This window comes from Dicentrarchus labrax, unplaced genomic scaffold (assembly GCF_905237075.1).
Source record: "Dicentrarchus labrax unplaced genomic scaffold, dlabrax2021, whole genome shotgun sequence".
Taxonomy (NCBI): Eukaryota; Metazoa; Chordata; class Actinopteri; family Moronidae; genus Dicentrarchus; species Dicentrarchus labrax.
The window spans coordinates 10,964,407-10,980,918 of record NW_026136712.1 but is presented as its reverse complement, the minus strand read 5'-3'; the positions used below and the strand labels follow the sequence as shown (position 1 = coordinate 10,980,918).

General features: G+C 38.5%; 1 protein-coding gene and 1 long non-coding RNA gene across 2 annotated transcripts; one reads left to right on the top strand and one right to left on the bottom strand.

Annotated features, from left to right (window-relative positions):
- Positions 1-1,942: 1,942 nt before the first annotated feature.
- On the bottom strand, positions 1,943-3,671 carry LOC127373304 (uncharacterized). Its single transcript, XR_007886896.1, has 2 exons — positions 3,539-3,671; positions 1,943-2,779 (listed from the first exon to the last, which is right to left on the bottom strand). It is a non-coding gene; the product is annotated as an uncharacterized LOC127373304 (long non-coding RNA).
- A 2,958-nt stretch (positions 3,672-6,629) lies between these two features.
- Positions 6,630-12,823, top strand: LOC127373303 (heparan sulfate glucosamine 3-O-sulfotransferase 2-like). Its single transcript, XM_051417660.1, has 2 exons — positions 6,630-7,428; positions 11,332-12,823. The coding sequence occupies exons 1-2, from the start codon at positions 6,926-6,928 to the stop codon at positions 11,948-11,950; spliced, it is 1,122 nt and encodes a 373-aa protein (XP_051273620.1). The 5' UTR covers positions 6,630-6,925; the 3' UTR covers positions 11,951-12,823.
- The last annotated feature ends 3,689 nt before the right edge of the window (positions 12,824-16,512 follow it).

The following is a 16,512-nucleotide window of genomic DNA, read 5'->3' as shown; positions in this document are numbered from 1 at the left end:
AGGGGTAGGGTTAGTTTTATTTTTCCTCATCTTTAAACAACCTTGAGAAGAGGAAAGCTGCAAAAAAGAAAAGAAAATGTAAGTGTCAAACTGTATAATAACTCTATTGTACAAACAAACATATTGAATGAATATTGAGGTTGGGTATATCATTCTCAAGCAAGAAAGATGACCAGATGAAAATGTGTTTTTCAAATATCCAAAAAAAAGTATTTTAAAATAAAATCACTAAATGTATCATATTTTTTATGTTAAAGTGCTTCATCGCTCAAATAAACATTTACTCCAGCTGGTTTTTTTTTTCTTTTCTTGTTAAAGTGACCAAATGATCATTTGAAGATGGAAATAATCTTTTAACATCCCATTTGAACACACTCAAAGAATAGCATTAAATACTTAAACTTCTAAATATCAGTTACAGACCATTTTTTTATGTATTTTTTTCCTTTATTACCTATTTATTATTTTGTAATATTATTATTATCATTGTTATGTTAACTATTATTATTATTATTATTATTACTATAATTGTTTTTGTTTTTTGTTGTTTAGTTTTCTCTCCAGTCCAATACACACAATCATACACAACACAATGTACTATAATACACTAATTTAATTATCACTATCATTATGATAATTATTATGACCATTTCAGCCTTGTTTGTTTTGCATGTGTACCATAACATGTTCTGCACGTCACCCTGTTTGCCCTTGTGTATTTTATCCCTGTTTAAATCATTATGATGTTTAATTTATGACTAAACTTTATAAAAAATTATATTACACAAATATTTTATTAGTCACTATAATAGATTAAAAGAATTGTTTGGAGTAAATGAAGAAATCATTCTGTGAGCAAGATATTGAAACCTGGGACACTCCCCGGTTGTCCTCCTCGGCTGAAACTGTGCCTCCAAGTCTTACTCTCCCAAAAAAATCCTCTTTATTCTGACCTTAAAACTAAGGCCAGCATAAATAAACATGATCATGTTTCATGGATTAATATTATATGATACAAGAAGGATGTGATTACCTCTTTTCGGACCATCTTTACTGAGTTTTTATTGCGAGTGCAAGACAGAAATCCTTTTGTCTCATGAAATAGACAGTCCACAAGGAGTATGACTGCACGGTTGTTCATCTGTCGGTTGTTTGGTAGAGTGTACTCTTTGTCAAAGGTGTGATGCATCGCCACCACAATCACTCTCTTACATTCTGACGCTTTGATACAGACAGAAAACATAAATCAAAGTTTGCATCTAACAGACAAAACATGATGTAATATTTTTATGTGCTTTGGGGTTTCTGCAGGTTTACCTTCAGCGCTGGATAATGCTGAATTAATATCAGTCTCAAAGCGACTGACAATGGGACAAAAGACGATAGTAGTCACATTTCTTCCTGCCATGGGTGAATCGACTATCTTTACACCTTTTTTGGTGAGCTTTTTAATAAACTGCTTATGACACCCCAAAGTGTTTCCAGCTACAAGTATGTGAGCCTTCGGCATTTTTCCTGAAAAAAACAAAAACAAATAGTACAGTTTTACTAGAGCCCCTTTTAACAATAAGCTTGATACTTTTGATGACTTTTCCCTAATTTTAAGAGCGTATCTAACACAAGTAATATCATGTTTCATCTACAGAAAAGACCTCAGCTGTAACAAAATGACTGATTATTGTTATTCATACACATATAGCAATAGTGTCTGTGAGACCCTAATGGTTGAGGAGTTAAAGCCAATGTCTAAACAAAACTTTTATTGTCTATGTTATCATCACTTTTTTTTCCAATAATCCCCAGTGGCCTAAGGGACTGTTTGGTATTTATCAGAGGGGATGGCTGAGGTATGACTTTGTTTTTTGTTCTGACCCTCCCCAGAGCTACAAATATTTTTCCTTGAGCCTCCCCGAGTCACAGGGAAAAAACATGACCCTCTCTCCACCATAAATAACCACATTTTATTATATTCACACCAAATGATACTACATTCGAGTGGACTGAACTAACACATTGGGTTTTATAGTGCAATAATTTGCTCAAACCTCAGTGGGCAGGGAGCCAAGGATAGGGTAGTAAATGAATACACAGTCTGACATGTTGGACACAGCCTACACAATCAACCCACAGATGACAACAAACTACAAGTGTGCAAGCAGCAATGTGTGGCCTGTCCTTACTACAATAACTAATCACAAACAACAGTATTTCTGAAAAAGGTATAGCCAGCATCTAGAACAGCCTATGAAACAACTTACCAATGATGTTTTTCATCAAAATATATCCACTGTAACCTACATTAAATGTCCAAAAACTCCAACACGTTAATATTTTCACTTGCTTGGCTAGTTAATAGCAGCGAGACAATATCCAGACATGGAAGGTTAGTTATTGAGAGTGAGGAGAAGTTTGTGAGGGAACATGAGGCCACAAGAAACTTCCTCTGCTCTTTCATCTCAGTGCTCCTGCCATACACACACATACAGACAGAGAGAGAGAGAGACTGACATCGGTAATAAGGATGTCATGGAGTTTTCTTTTACACTTTTTGGTTTGTAAAAACAACTAGAATACAGCAGACAGTCGGCAAGCTTTTAAAACTCCTGGGGTTGCGTGCTCAGCGGCCAATACAGTGTGTGTGAGTGGCAGGGCCCCTATTGAGGGGGTAGTAAGGGGTGGAATCAACGACAATACAAACAGGCCACAGTGCTGTGGTGTTGTTGATGTAGGCTGCATACCGTTGAGAATTCCTTGGCGGTGGAGGGGACCAATCTCTGATCTGCAGAAGATACAGACAGGTGAGCAAAGGGAGAGTCTCTTTTCTGCATGGATGTATTAGAAAAAAGGACACCAAGTGTGAGTGAGGGCATCATACCACAAAAGGTGTTTAAACAAAATTTAAACTGAACACAAAATATAACATTTTAAAGTTGTATGTCCCTCCCCTGTTGCCAAAATAAAAAATGTCTCACTCCCCAGTGTTAAAAAATAATTTCATTCCCTTGTTTTGAGCAACCCTCTCCCCTCTCATAAATAACAACAGTCACTAAAAGATTTTAAAGGGGTTTCATATATGCAACAAAACCAATGGTGGAAAGTAACTAAATACACCTACTCAAATGTTATATTATAGCCTACTTAACACCATTTCAGAGGGAAGTATTGGACTGTTCTCTCTACTATTAGTCAACTGACAGATTCACATTTTAAGGGTCTAGGCCTTCTAGTTCTGCAGTAAAATGCCTCCTGTTACTGACATTAATATATCGGCTATGACATTATTAGATTGTGAATGTGTAAGTAAGTACTTATTTGAGTAGATTTTGCTGACAATATCCTGCTGTAAATAAGTTTTTGAATCCAGAAGTTTGAAGGAATTACTTTTTCCGCTTTAGAGTATGGGCCCGGAGATATTTTCAGGCATATAGCCTAGTTTGAAACCATTTGTCCAAGACATGGGATGGAGTTCTGTAGCGTTTAGCACATCTTCTTAAAGATTTTGAAGAGGAATGTATTTAATAAGTTCGCGTCAACTCACTGTTTTTGCAGCTTTATAGTCGAGCTGTTGTTGTTCCGTAACGCAGAAACCTGACAAAGAATCCAAACCTTCACATCTTTCACTTTCACTTATTAACATCCGATTTGAAATGACGCCCTGTTTGTGCATTCCCATAATCTGACCAGCAGGTGTCAGTATTGCAACATTATTGTACATTTTTAAGGAGAGGTGTAGTTACTCCTATTAGGCCTATAGTGGTCCTATGTATTTAACATATGAAGTATAAAATCAATTGGAACTAAAAGTAGCTTTTTAAAATATGCAATTCAGAAATGGAAGGTTTATAATATACCAGATTTTTGGATTGTCTTCTAAATAAAAACATATTGTGATATTGAGACACTCGTCTCTGCCTCATTTCATTAACCTATACTAAAAAGGAGGCAATCTGATGGATAACAAATACGGTGTCTGACTGTAATGTGCTCAGCATTATTATACTGTATGTTGGAGGGTTTGGAATTGACTCATTACAACCATATTCTACCTTTAGCAGCTCTTCACCTCTGAGATTGTTACATAAATTCTTCATTTCAAACACAGATGCTAAATGTACTGGTTTATAGTTTCCTCTATCTGTTCATACTGTCAGCATCTGGACTTCCAGACTGGACTGACTGGAATCTGAGTAGTCTTTTTCTAGCTACATTCATGTTATAACACTGTATTAATTGACATTCCGACACACAAACATGACTGTGATTGCATGAGTGTCACTAAATAAAACAACTCAGTGTGTGTACTGTTTCACAGAGGGGTGTAAACTGTATCCGTTGGAGTGATTCCTCATCCATCTGTAATGCAAGGTTGTCTGGATCATCTGTATCCGTACATGGCGTCTGATCAGAGTCAGGACGAGCTGACGTTTCCCCCTCAGGCTTTTCTTGCCTGTGACAAATGAGCAGTGCTGCTGATGGAGTGGTCAGTGGGCACGCAATGGCCTTTATTCACTGATCTCCAAAAGGGGAGCAACAGTATTAAGAAAAACACACAGCTTTCATAGACACATGGTTTGTTTTTCCATAAAACGTACATCTTGTCCTGTCACATCAGGAGTCCTTGGAGATTACAGGATTCTCAGAAGCACCCCTGGGTGTAAACTTATGCTAAAACCAACCTTCTTTCAACACGAAATAAATAAATCTCAACATGCAGGAAACAATCTATGTTCTCTTTATTTTCTCCACAGAGGACATGTGTCTTTTCCTATATGATTTTCCTGTTTAAAATGACATTGAAAAAATTTGTCCCACTCTGTCATAATATATCAGTCTAAACACTGTATTCCACAATGACCTAAAACAAGACATATGTTCTGTAAATTAAACTAAGGGTAAACCAATTTTAGGTATCAGCATCCTTGATAAAAAACAAGCGGCAGGAACAAGCACACTCAGCAGAGGTGATTATAACATTTAATCACTGGGCCCTATCGCCAAGCTTTGCAGGCTTCTTGCCCCAAGGTTTGATTTACCCGCCCTCTTCCGGAGGAAAAATCTCATTCACTAGACGGATTGCTGAGCAGGCCTCTCCGACCAGCCCCTATAAATCATTCTTTAATCAGAGGCCTCTGAGATTGGGTGCAGACACCCGCGGGAGCACCACTGTGACACCTCAACTCCTCCCAGTGCGTCTCTGCAGTCCTGGGAGTTTTTATCTTCTTCTGTTTCCTCCTCGGGCTTGTCTGCATTTGTATCAGTCATCAGGAAACTAAGAGGGATGACCCGCCCTGCGCTCTCCGCTCACACCAACACCCCGACACTTCTTGGAAGGGAGTGATGCCAAAGAAGACCAGGAACAAAGATTACTGGTTTGAGACTGCAAGAGAATGCAGGGTCAAGGCTGGATTACTAACTGGGCAACATCTCCAGGGCCCCGGAATAACTGGGAGCCCAACAGTGCCATAGTGGTTACAACTGGTTTGTGGTAGTTCAAGTAAAATGTGTTTGGAAATACACACTACTAAGCTCAGTATCAGTTGTCACGATAAGAAGGGTCCTGTGTTCTTCTATCAAGTCATGAGAGGGAATCCAGTGAAAATAATAGTTAGTTGTTGTAACAGTTGTTACGTAGAATACAGACACAACAATCTTTAATCAATTATCAAAATAGTTGCCAATTATTTCATTATTTAATAGTTCTTTAAACGATTTTTGTTTTAGCTGTAGTGAGTATTAACAATGACTCAATTTGTAGTTACTGGAGTATCATAATTGCTATTCTGACATTCAAAGCTTACTTTTGAACCCTTTGAAACATAATTAAGAAATCAATATCACCACAAGGTCTTTTAATATAGCTATTCTGGAGCTTTTGAGCTTTTCATCACATAATCTTCATCAGCAGAGTTGGCCTAGTTGTCACTGAATTATATATGATCAAATTTAAGAACTAAATAAATTAAATATTGTTCTTGAATTTATAATGTACAAATGTATTTTAAGGGCTGATTTTAAGCACTGAGTAATACAGAATCATCTGGCAGCTAGATGATATAGTTATATAAGTTAATACTGGAAATGGACAAACCATGAAATAAAAGATCATTTTAAGTTTTAAGTTTAACATCCATAAACTTGAATAAACAGATAAGAGACAGAAAAAACGCCCAAGAAAGTAAGACAAAAGCTCAAAACATTGGATAACTCAGCTTCCTCTGGATGGAGGATGGGGGTACTGAAAGTATTAAATCATGAATGTGTATGGGTGTGTTCCATCCTGAAGTTGGTGAAATAACCTTCAGATGAAACTGTGACTCTGTTTTGATCATTTGGTGTGGCTTCATCCCTGCCACCTACATCAGCCCCATGCAAACTCATTCAGATTCTATACTGAATCTCATCTTGCTGGGAAAATGTTCACATATGGGGACGCATTCATTATACTGAGCTTGAATGTTTACTATGCAGCAGTTGTGCCAACAGCAAAAAGAAAAAAAAGGTGAAACCAGCATGATGTGAAGTGAGTTAAGTCAGACGAGAGGTCTGAAGACTTTTTTTTATTTTGGGGGGGGGTGCTCTGACGTCACCGTGTAGAAATATTTCCTGTCGCTCAGCCGGTTTGGAGCTGTCAGAGAGCGCACTCCCTCTGCTTTACGCGATGACCATGGAGGCGTCCAGGAGTTTAACAGGAGGATGTTATTCAATTAACGACCTGAGGAGACGGGACGCCGATGGATTTTGTTAATATACTCCGCGGTGAAGTGATGGAAGTGTTCAGCAACTGACGAGGCGCAAAAGTTGTTGGTTTTTCTGCTTTTGGAGACAGTGGACAGTTCGGCCACTTAAGCGACCAGAAACAATCAGAAAGGACGGAACGAAAAAAATAAAAATTAGAAAATCATGCACTGTTCATATCAATGGAGAGATGGCATGCGTGCTCCTCTTCAGTCGACTTCTTCCCTTCTCACATCGGCTCACAAGAACATCCATCTGCTTATTATCCCTTTTCCTTTCATATTTGTGCTACTGTGCTCTGTTCCCTGCCGATACCATCATGCAACACTCAGGTGATCCGACGCCCAGCTGTCAGCGCGTCCTGGCTGATGGAGCCAAAAAGCGCATTCAGAAATCCCTGTCTTGCGTTTTGCCGTTGGATGCGCGACCGAGTAGTGTTGAGGCATCTCGGCTGAAAACCGACCAAAGACCTCCTTCGACTGTCCACAACGTCGGGAACGACACGCCCAGTCCCCCCATGGGCAACTTAAAGTTTGGGAATAAAAAGTTACCAAATGCCATCATAGTTGGGGTGAAAAAAGGAGGAACCAGAGCTGTTCTGGAGTTCATAAGAATTCATCCCGACGTACGAGCGGCTGGCACCGAGACACACTTCTTTGACAGGAACTATGATAGAGGACTGGAGTGGTACAGGTAAGAGCATGTCTCACCTGCACAGGTGAGCGTTGTATCTACCCCAATGGTTGTGTAATCTAACCTTCACATAGATAACCTCCAAATGACACCAGCCTGGTCGGGGTTTGTGCCAAGAAATCAGAGATTGCTGAAGTGATAAATTGTAAGTGTTTCTACATTGTGAAATCTGAATTACACAAGTGACTGTTTTGCAGTTATGTTAGAGGGATGAGTAATGAGCAGCCTTAATTAGTAGAAGAGTAGCCATTTGGCAGGGCTCCTCAAAGACTCCTGGGAGTCTCTGGACATTTAAGGCTGATGGTCAGCTGTGCTTGTATCATACTAAACTGCATCTGCTTGCTGTAGGCCTGTTCTCTCCAGCCTATAACTGTATGATGATGATATAATGTCACCTAAAATGTGCTATACAGTAAACCATATGACTATTTCACTTATATTATTTGGCCAATGGATGTCTAATTTAATCCCAAATTTCTAAAAAAGGAATTCAAAAAGAGTTCAGGCTACTTGTAGTTTTTCATAGTTGCTGTAGTATGTCCTTTTCTCTTCTTCTTCATCTTCTTCTTCTTTTAAATGTCTTCATAAGTATTTCTGTTCTTTGAGAGGGTGCTTCCTGACAAAACATCTATTTAAATTCTGTAGTGATGGAATTGTGTCTCTGAAAAATACAAACAAATAATAAATCTGAGACAAACGGTGGCCTTTGTCTCCTGCCAGCTCTATTAGTACAAGTGCCTCTGAAAAGTATTTTTAACGCTAAATCAGCTGCTTACCGTCAAAAATGTGATTTTGGTCTTGTCCCCTCTGTGTACAATATGTTTTGAGGTAGGTAAACATATCTGGATGTGTTTTCTGCAGTCTCTCCACTCATTTCACGTCTGTATTGCACAAAACGTTGGAGTCCTGACCTCTGTTTACATCGGCAGAACACTGGCCCTCTTTTTTTGATGTACTGTAAAGCAATTATCACATTTCTCATAAAATCCATCCTCTAGAGGCGAACAATGTAAACAGCAGTACGCAGGCCTGCTGTAGCAGGGAGGCCTGTGAGCTGTTGTCTTGTTTGTATATGGCAATTAAGCTAATATCTAAAATAAATGATGATTTATTGATTGTTAAAGTGCCACCTTTAACTAAGTGCAACATACTGAGGGAGTCGCTATATATATACAGTATATTTCAAGAAATATCAGCATCATTATTTAAACTACTTAATTACAGATTTAGACCATAAATATATTCTGGTTTATGAAATATTGTGCGCATATGTACACAAACTGACAACCAGTCACAGACAGATCGATGTCCAAATACATTTCGTGTTAATGATTGGCTGTCATGTAGCCTGCAGGAGGGATGTGTATCAGTGGTATTAAAAAATAATTATAGACTGAAAGTATCTCCACTAATTGGCAGTCTTCAGGCTGAAACCCTTTTATCTCAGAGATGTGTCTTAGAGATGTGATCTAGATGTGAACTCTCGCCTATTACCGTGGGTTTGATTGTCAGCTGTCAAAGCTTTGGAGAAAAGGTCAAATGCCTGACTGTCTGACTTTTGAGGATTGCTTTCAAAACAAACAGGTGCTTCTCAGAAACTCTCTTGTAAATACTCATCAATAAAGGCCAAACTATTGTTTTGAATAATCTCATACTCAACATGCAACGGAGTGTACTGTGCGCGTGTTTTTGATAATATTTAAACAAAAGAATAAATAAAAATGAGGACTGATAAAGACCCCTGAAGTTAACTCGCCAAGCATTGATGCATCAGATGGTGATTTGACGAATGAGAACAAATGAGAAGAAATGTAATAATGTATGAGTGGTGCTACAGGCTATGGCGCAGAGCCAGGTGGGCGTTGGAAAAACAAAATGAAAACAAGTTATTTCACGGGTTGTTTGGGTACAACAAACCTTTCAAGAATGTAAGCACAGAAAATTCATCTGTACCCTTTTAAATTGGCTCTGTCCAATTTTGATGCTCCAGTGTTTTTTGCAGCTGTTTCAATCAACATAATATCATAGCTCTTGTGCCAGCTAAATAACCAGCTAGTTTAGACAGGAAGCACCACTTACTTGTATTTGTTTGTCAAGTAGCTATTCATTGCATCATCCAAATTCTCAATTCTCTGCAATGATGCCTCGTAGCGCTGGTATGAATACAACCTGGGGGCACTAAGATAAATGGGTTGAAAACCACACTTGGACTGAACCAATCTACACCAGGTTTTTCTAGCCTACTTAATAGTCTTGCAGCCTTTTATTTTTACAAAGCTCTTGCCAACAACTAAAAGCCAGTCTGAGATTTCCTCTTCTTGCTCGGTCAGTCTCTTTTTTTCTCTTTCTAGCTTACTCCATCAGGTCTCTTTGTCCATGTCCACAGAGGCTTCTGAGCCATGTAACATTGCCCGCTCATCCAGCTCCGGTTCTGGTACGACACCGGCTCTGCTCCCCATCAGTGTTCCACCCCTGGCCTCACCCTGGGCCTGAAAACCTGTGTAAGGTGTAAATATACCAACACACCCCCGGTGCTTTGAGCTCCCAGCACTGGCATCACAGATTGAGATAACTAGCTTACCAGTAACTTTTTTTTAGCAACTAGTAAACTTTTCTATCCATCAGGAAACTCTGTAAATCACAGCGAGTTGAGGTGAAGCAGCCGGAGGACATGAGAGGGAAAAGCAGAAAACATTTTCTCCATAAATATGATGCAGTTTCACCAAAATCAAAGTTACATAGTGCAAGAACAGCTGTACGGGGCACAGTGGGAATGACAGTGGCACCATTCACCTTATTACAAGTCAGTGTAGCATCAAAATGATAGTCAAGCTGTTTTTCTATTTTAAGGTAGAAAAGTTACATAAAGTTGATTTAAAGCCACCGTGTGAAGGATCATAACATTTATGAAATGGTGACCTGTAGTGGTTGTATACAACCTGGGGACATTGAGATACATTTATTGAAACAATCTTCATCTCTTTTTCCTAAAAGTGAAAACATAAACCACTAGAATCATCTGACAGATGAAGGGAGTTTAATTTACAGGGAGAGCCGCAATGATTAGTCAATTATTTGACTAGTCGATCTACAGAAAATGAATCAACTAATTATTTTGCTTATCAGTTATTTTACAAAATCCAGCTCAATCCAAGTAGCTTTTTGTCCGACTCTTAACATTATAGTATTTTATAACAACCTTGGCACCTATGAAATAAGCATTTTCAACAGTTTTCTGATGTTAAATAGACAAAATGATAAATTGATTAATCAAGAAAATAATTGGCAGAATAATTGATAATTGCAGCCCTTTTTACAGGCTATTTTTAAACTCTGTCTTCAAACTTCAAATGTTTACTACATGAAGGCATAGAGTACCTGTTCAGTCATTTCTTCAAAGACTACAGTGGCCTAGTTTGAGGACCCAGAAGTAACCTAACAGAGTCACTCTGCTATATGTGTTCTGTTTGCATTCGTGGTGATTTATTACTCTTGAACCATGCTGGGTGGATGCACAGGAGAGCTGTCTGCGAGACAAGTTTCCTGTGACAACAGACTACTATGACTTTGCATCAGTGCTCCTATTATCATTTACATGGAGAAACTGGGTTCATGGCCAAACTGGAGCTTCTCAGTTAGTGTGGTTTGGTGTCTTTGAAACTCACTTGTGTAATCCTGCCCTAAATAGACATCTAATACACACTTTTTCCTTTTGACAGTGAGTGAATGCAAGGACATTATGTCCTCTGTGTCTGAATCTGAATCTGTCCTTTGTGATAATTTAGATATTTAAACCGACGAGGAAATAAATAAAAAAAACTCTTAACTAAAAGTAATGTGAATGTAAATGAGAAAGCATTAGCTTACTGGAACTCTTACTTTGTGTTTTCATCTTTCATTCAGAGGTTTAATGCCAAGGACTCTTGAAAGCCAAATCACGATGGAGAAGACACCAAGCTACTTTGTGACAAAGGAGACACCGCACCGGATCTCTGCCATGTCCCGAGATACCAAGCTCATTGTGGTTGTGCGTGACCCCGTCACTCGTGCAATATCAGACTACACTCAGACTTTATCCAAAACTCCTGACCTGCCGACCTTCCAGGAGCTGGCCTTCAGAAACCAGAGCCTGGGCATTGTGGACACGTCGTGGAACGCCATTCGGATCGGCCTATATGTTCTGCACCTTGAAAACTGGCTCCGCTACTTCCCTCTGGCTCAGATCCACTTTGTGAGCGGAGAGCGTCTTATCACAGACCCAGCAGGGGAGTTGGCTCGGGTGCAAGACTTCCTTGGGTTAAAGCGCATTGTGACAGACAAACACTTCTATTTTAACCGCACCAAGGGCTTCCCTTGCCTTAAGAAGCCAGAGAGCAGCGGCTCGCCCCGCTGCCTGGGCAAGTCCAAGGGCAGAACTCATGTGCAGATAGACAGAGATGCTATTGAGCAACTGCGAGACTTCTATAGACCTTACAATGTCAAGTTTTATGAAATGGTGGGTCATGATTTCAAGTGGGAGTAGAGGTTTAAGACATATTTTTAAATGGTACAAGAAAGATTTATGTATTCCACCAATGTTCTTTCACAAATGGTTTGCCTACAGTAATATGTCATCGCTAAGGCGAATAGCTAACTATCAGCAGTCTCCAGACAATTTTCAAGTGAAACAGCAGAAGCAGTATTATTCTTTGAAGTGACACTAATGAACAGAGCAGAATCTAAGATGACATTGCTTTTGCACTTGTAATGATCAGTTACCAGCGAGCATAAGCATCCTGTTTGTTGCTAGATATAGTCATCATTTCAGCTTCAGGATCACCTGATTTCTGTTCCTGTTACTGTGTACCGTATTATTGCTGACTGTATTTCCCATTTGCTGACTAGTTTATTAAAAAAGGGAACATTCCAGGGAAAGGGATTAGTTCCTCTTAAAAACCTGCTTCACTAATCAAGGCAGGGCTTGAAAGCAAGACCTTGGAAAATGTCAGTGAAATCTTCAGGGAGAGCAGAATTAAGCTGCAGCACTGTGGTGGTAAATCTGAAATGTAAAGCCATAACGCAAGTATGAACCACCTAATGTCACGTATTGTTGGTCTCATCAGTTTCTATACACGGTGAAAGGCTTTCTCTCTCATTCTTTCCAGCATGAATCGGATAAGTTAGTATTTGCTGTAACATGCAGCACTTCACTTTGTCTTCTGTGCATTATTTAAAAAATCCATGTTTATATTTTTGTTAAAAAATAATATTTATTCACTGCCTTACCCACAATGCTTGTCCATGAACTTCATTAAATGAAGCAGAAGCACAAATACATTTATGAAATTAATAATTCTGTTTCATCTGAAACCTTGACATTGATAAATTGCATTTTGCAAAAATGCATGTTGAATAACTTTTTTTAAACTCTTTCTTTGCCTTTGCTTGATTCTTATAAAACCACACCAAATGGTCTTTTAACCTGAAAATATGTGACAGAAAATTAGAAAATGGTGGACTCTGTACTATACCTCCCTTTTCATATATAGTTAGTAAAATTGTGGTTTCAACATATTAGACTACTTAGAGTTTTTACCGTTGTCACCCATGTTGCGAGTGAAAAATGAGGTATACTGCATCTGTAAGGTTTGTTGTGTGCCTCAGTGGTGGTAGGTGGATGAGTGGGTATAGGTGTAAGGAATTTCAATCACTTTTCAAAGACAAAGCAGAGAACACCTAGTCGTGGCAGGTTATCAAATAGATGCTGGGACTGCATGTCACATGATTGCAGTGAAAAGTTTGGATTTGCCTACATGGTATGAATACTAAAGCCAGACTGCCTGAGCTTGAGCCAGACACAATACTGTTAAAACAAAGGAAAAACTACTCTGTACTTCATGAGAGTATATATTATATATATTATTGAAGCAGTGTGTAAATGATTAGGCACTAAAATTCCATATCATACAACATCATATTACAGGTTACACTTACACTAAATCTACAAATAAAAGTGTAATTATTTAGTATTCAGGGTACCAAAACCAATACCAATAATAAAAGGGAAGAACGTGGCAGGTTTTAGAATCAGTGGGAATAACTGTGTTTAAGAGGGACTACACTATATGTACTTTATTTTTTAATTACTACAGTACATATTCAATGATTACGGGTTATAGTAATATTACTGGGTAACAAAGCAGAACAAAGTTAATATTTAATTTAAATATTATTATTATATTTTAATTCACATTAGGACATTCATGAAAAAACTTATATTGTTTTTACAAAGATTTTAAATATTAAGTACATGTTAATTATGTATATGTTTTTAACAATGATGAATTTCTGGGGAACAATAATGTAGCTTTGGGAGGAGCTGAATACAGACGTTTCGCTCGCATAAAAACTCTAGTGGGATTTACAGGACATAAAATATAAAGAATAGAGAGATATCCACCAATTTAAAAAAAGGCATGAATTTTGTCTTTGTGACTGTACACATCAGGAGAAAGCATTGACTATACAGTGTTAGTCTGGGGTTTGCAGGCTGTAAGATAAAGTGGTCCCCTTTCAGCACTTGCAATTACAGTGTAGTTACAGATATGGGCTGTAATGAGCTTTCTGTACCTTGTACTTACTCAAAATGTACTGGGTAATTAAAAATATTTACAGTGTAATTTAGTTGTAGGTCCCATCTTGATACAAATGTATTACTTGCTTATTCCCTGTACTTTTTCCCTTGTGCAGGTAGTATTTAATTACTTAGTATACAAAATATTTAAACTGTAATTTTGAGGCGTGTCACAGACTTTACAGTTCCAAAATGAAAACACTGAGCTCACCACACACAACAGTAAGCGATATTAATATACATGTAGATCCTACACAAGAGACAGTGGATATAGACTGTAAGGGTTCACTGAAGTAAAGAGGTATAGAACAGATCAGCAGAGACTTTATCTCTCATTATCACAAATAATGGATGTTGGAGCATTGAATTCTGAGAATCTGTTTAACTAATAATACTCATAAAAAATGATTTTGCTAGTGAAATATGGGACACATCTGTCCTTTCTGTTATCTACATACCTCAGAAGTCTAGTACTTTTATCTGTTTGAATACTACTTTTCACTGACGCTCTACTGAAATGCACATGTAACACAGTATCCTTTGAAGTTTTCTTGGTGTTTGACATAGAAATACAGAAAGTCAAGCTCAAGAAGCCTAAAACCTGTTCTTATTTTTAATCCGCTGTATGTTCAGACTATTTTTCCTCATTCTTTGCCTCTTTAGCAAATGGTCATTGTGCACTGCTAAGAGAAAAATCTTGAAAAGATGCTCCACTGTCTGTTATCCTCTCTCAGCCCAGACATCTGCTTCTCTCTCTCTCTCTCTCTCTCTCTCTCTCTCTCTCTCTCTCTCTCTCTCTCTCTCTCTCTCTCTCTGTCTCTCTCCCTGTCCTACCATTCATTAAACTCATACGACCTCCAGGTTGGGGGCGTAGGCAGTGTCGCTGCACCACCTCTGATGCCCTTCTTGTCATCATGTTCGGCAGCAGCTCATTTCTCTGGCTTACTGAGCACACACAGGTGAGCGTCTATCCAGTTGTCACAGTGAGCCGCAACTCTCTATATGGTACACATGGGTCCTAATTAGGCCTGAGGGCTAGAGAGGAGCAATCCCCTAGAACAAGCATCAGCCAGAGTCTGATTAGACTCTGCGAGTGAACGGCTCTCCAGAGATTGCTTGCAGGTCAAAACTCCCTCTCCCCTCGTCTCTCTCTCTCTCTCTCTCTCACACACACACACACACACACACACACACACACACACACACACACACACACGCTCAGCTTTCTTTTCAAATATGAATTCCCTCTGGAACCAGCCCATGCAAATCATGAAATCCTTTGCATTTTGGAGCACTATGATGTGACCTATTTGCACTCAAGCTAATGAGGTGCTTGTTAAGCTTAATGAGTATTTGTTAAAACTCATACTGAAACTCTTGTTGTTATAAGACATTATGACTAAATGAACCATTTCAAACAAATCACTATACAAGGTTATATTTAATGTGTTGTTGTAATGAAAAGATTGTTCTTATATAATACAGCTAACATCATTTCATCCTTATGGAGCAGCCTGGTAATTATTTAATGCCCAAAATACCTGAAGGAGCTGAAGGCATCAGTTAATGCTTTAGTGTTCTGTTCATGAGCTCCAGTTATTGCTGAGACTAACTAAGACTTCAAGGACAAGAGCAGACACATATTGTTCTTTTTTATCTTTTAATACTCCTTAGAGAGATTTAGAAAGAGGCTTAGACAGCTCTTGATAATAACTTTTGAACATTGTGATGTTATATTGATTAATGCTTAAAGTAGCGATATTGTGGTTGTTTTTTTTTTTACTGAAAGGGTGAAGATCAAAAGAGAAAAGCCCTACTTTTCACCCAAAAATAACTAAATAAAATCAAGCACAGTGGCTTAAACACAGACTGAAAGTGTTTAAATGTCACAGTGATGTTCTTCATGCACATAATGTAGAATCCCTGCTGGTTAATGTAGCTTCAAACATTCACTCTTTTGGATTTTTAATGAGCTTGAAAGTAAGATAGAAGCAGTGGCAAATGATTTTTTCAAAAGGAATCCTTCCCTGAAACGTTAATATTGCAGTCATTTTTACATATAATTGTTAACAATGCTATAACAATTTTGAATGCATGCCTGCAGGAAAATTCATTTTACATGCGTGCTCTATTAAAGCTGCACCAAATTGAAATAGTACACATTCACACAGCATTCCTCGTCCCTTGCTCACAATGTTCACATGAGATAGAATGAGGTTCCTTCGTATCCAAGTGAGACAGCAGCTGACACTGCAGAGGCAGAGATTCAGCAGTGTACCTCGTTCAGTCCTAGTGCTTCAGAATAGTTTAACTTCTGCAGCCGACAGGATGTCCCAGTGGTCGAAATCACCAGTGGCTTAGGAGCCAAATTAAAATGAAGTGCTGACAACTGTGGCACAGTCTGAAGTACGTAATGATACATGTTCTACAACTATTTGCAGACCAATGTTGGAACTGCAGTCTGTAGGGAT